The sequence below is a fragment of the Myotis davidii genome, unplaced genomic scaffold (genome assembly GCF_000327345.1).
Source record: "Myotis davidii unplaced genomic scaffold, ASM32734v1 scaffold425, whole genome shotgun sequence".
NCBI lineage: Eukaryota > Metazoa > Chordata > Mammalia > Chiroptera > Vespertilionidae > Myotis > Myotis davidii.
In genome coordinates this window covers 2,084,263-2,084,864 of record NW_006296413.1, presented here as the reverse complement: position 1 = coordinate 2,084,864, position 602 = coordinate 2,084,263, and the positions used below count along the sequence as shown (strand labels likewise).

Genomic DNA, 602 nt, shown 5'->3' with positions numbered 1-602 from the left:
ATTAAAATGCCATTCAACTGTCTGGCAGCCACAATCAGTTTCCTGTTCAGGTTTGGGGAAATGCCTTTAGCCATTCCCAACAGGTGACTGTATGTGTGACTCAACTCTGTTGAGTCCCCAAATCTCATCAACCTTTTGATGAAACTCTTGAAATTGTGACATGTTGGACTTGGTTCCCGGCACCTCACCCGTAAATAAAATGTAGTCAAACTTGTGTTTCAGAAGCTGCCCGGCCTCCTCGGGGCCCCCCAGCATCACGGCAAAGCAGCTCTGCAAGGAGGGACCGCAGCTCAGGGGACTCTGTGGGCCCCGGACAGCCAGACCTCCCAGGCGGGCAGGGGCAGGGATGCGGGACACGGGGCTGAGGGGGGAGGGCCACGCTCACCTGGTCCAGGTACCGGGGCAGCACCTCGGCCAGGACCTTCTCTGTGCTCTGGCTGATTTCTGATGGCTTCAGCACCACGCAGTTTCCTGCAGGGGCAGATGGGGGAGACACAAGGGGACGCTGGTGTCCCCACCCCCACCCCCACCCCGGGGCTGTCATTGCTGCGGACGTCCTGGGCTCGGATGGGCGCTAGGAGGCTGAAGGAGGACTTGGCCGA

At 59.3% G+C, this 602-nt stretch overlaps 1 protein-coding gene across 1 annotated transcript in view; it reads right to left on the bottom strand.

Annotated features, from left to right (window-relative positions):
- Positions 1-602, bottom strand: part of ALDH3B2 (aldehyde dehydrogenase 3 family member B2) — a 6,159-nt gene that overhangs the window by 2,318 nt on the left and 3,239 nt on the right. Inside the window, exons 7-9 of the mRNA XM_006771674.2 lie at positions 539-593; positions 386-471; positions 189-270 (exon numbers count right to left, since the gene is read on the bottom strand). Of these exons, the coding sequence (XP_006771737.1) occupies positions 189-270; positions 386-471; positions 539-593 (223 nt within the window). The remainder of the gene's footprint in view (positions 1-188; positions 271-385; positions 472-538; positions 594-602) is intronic.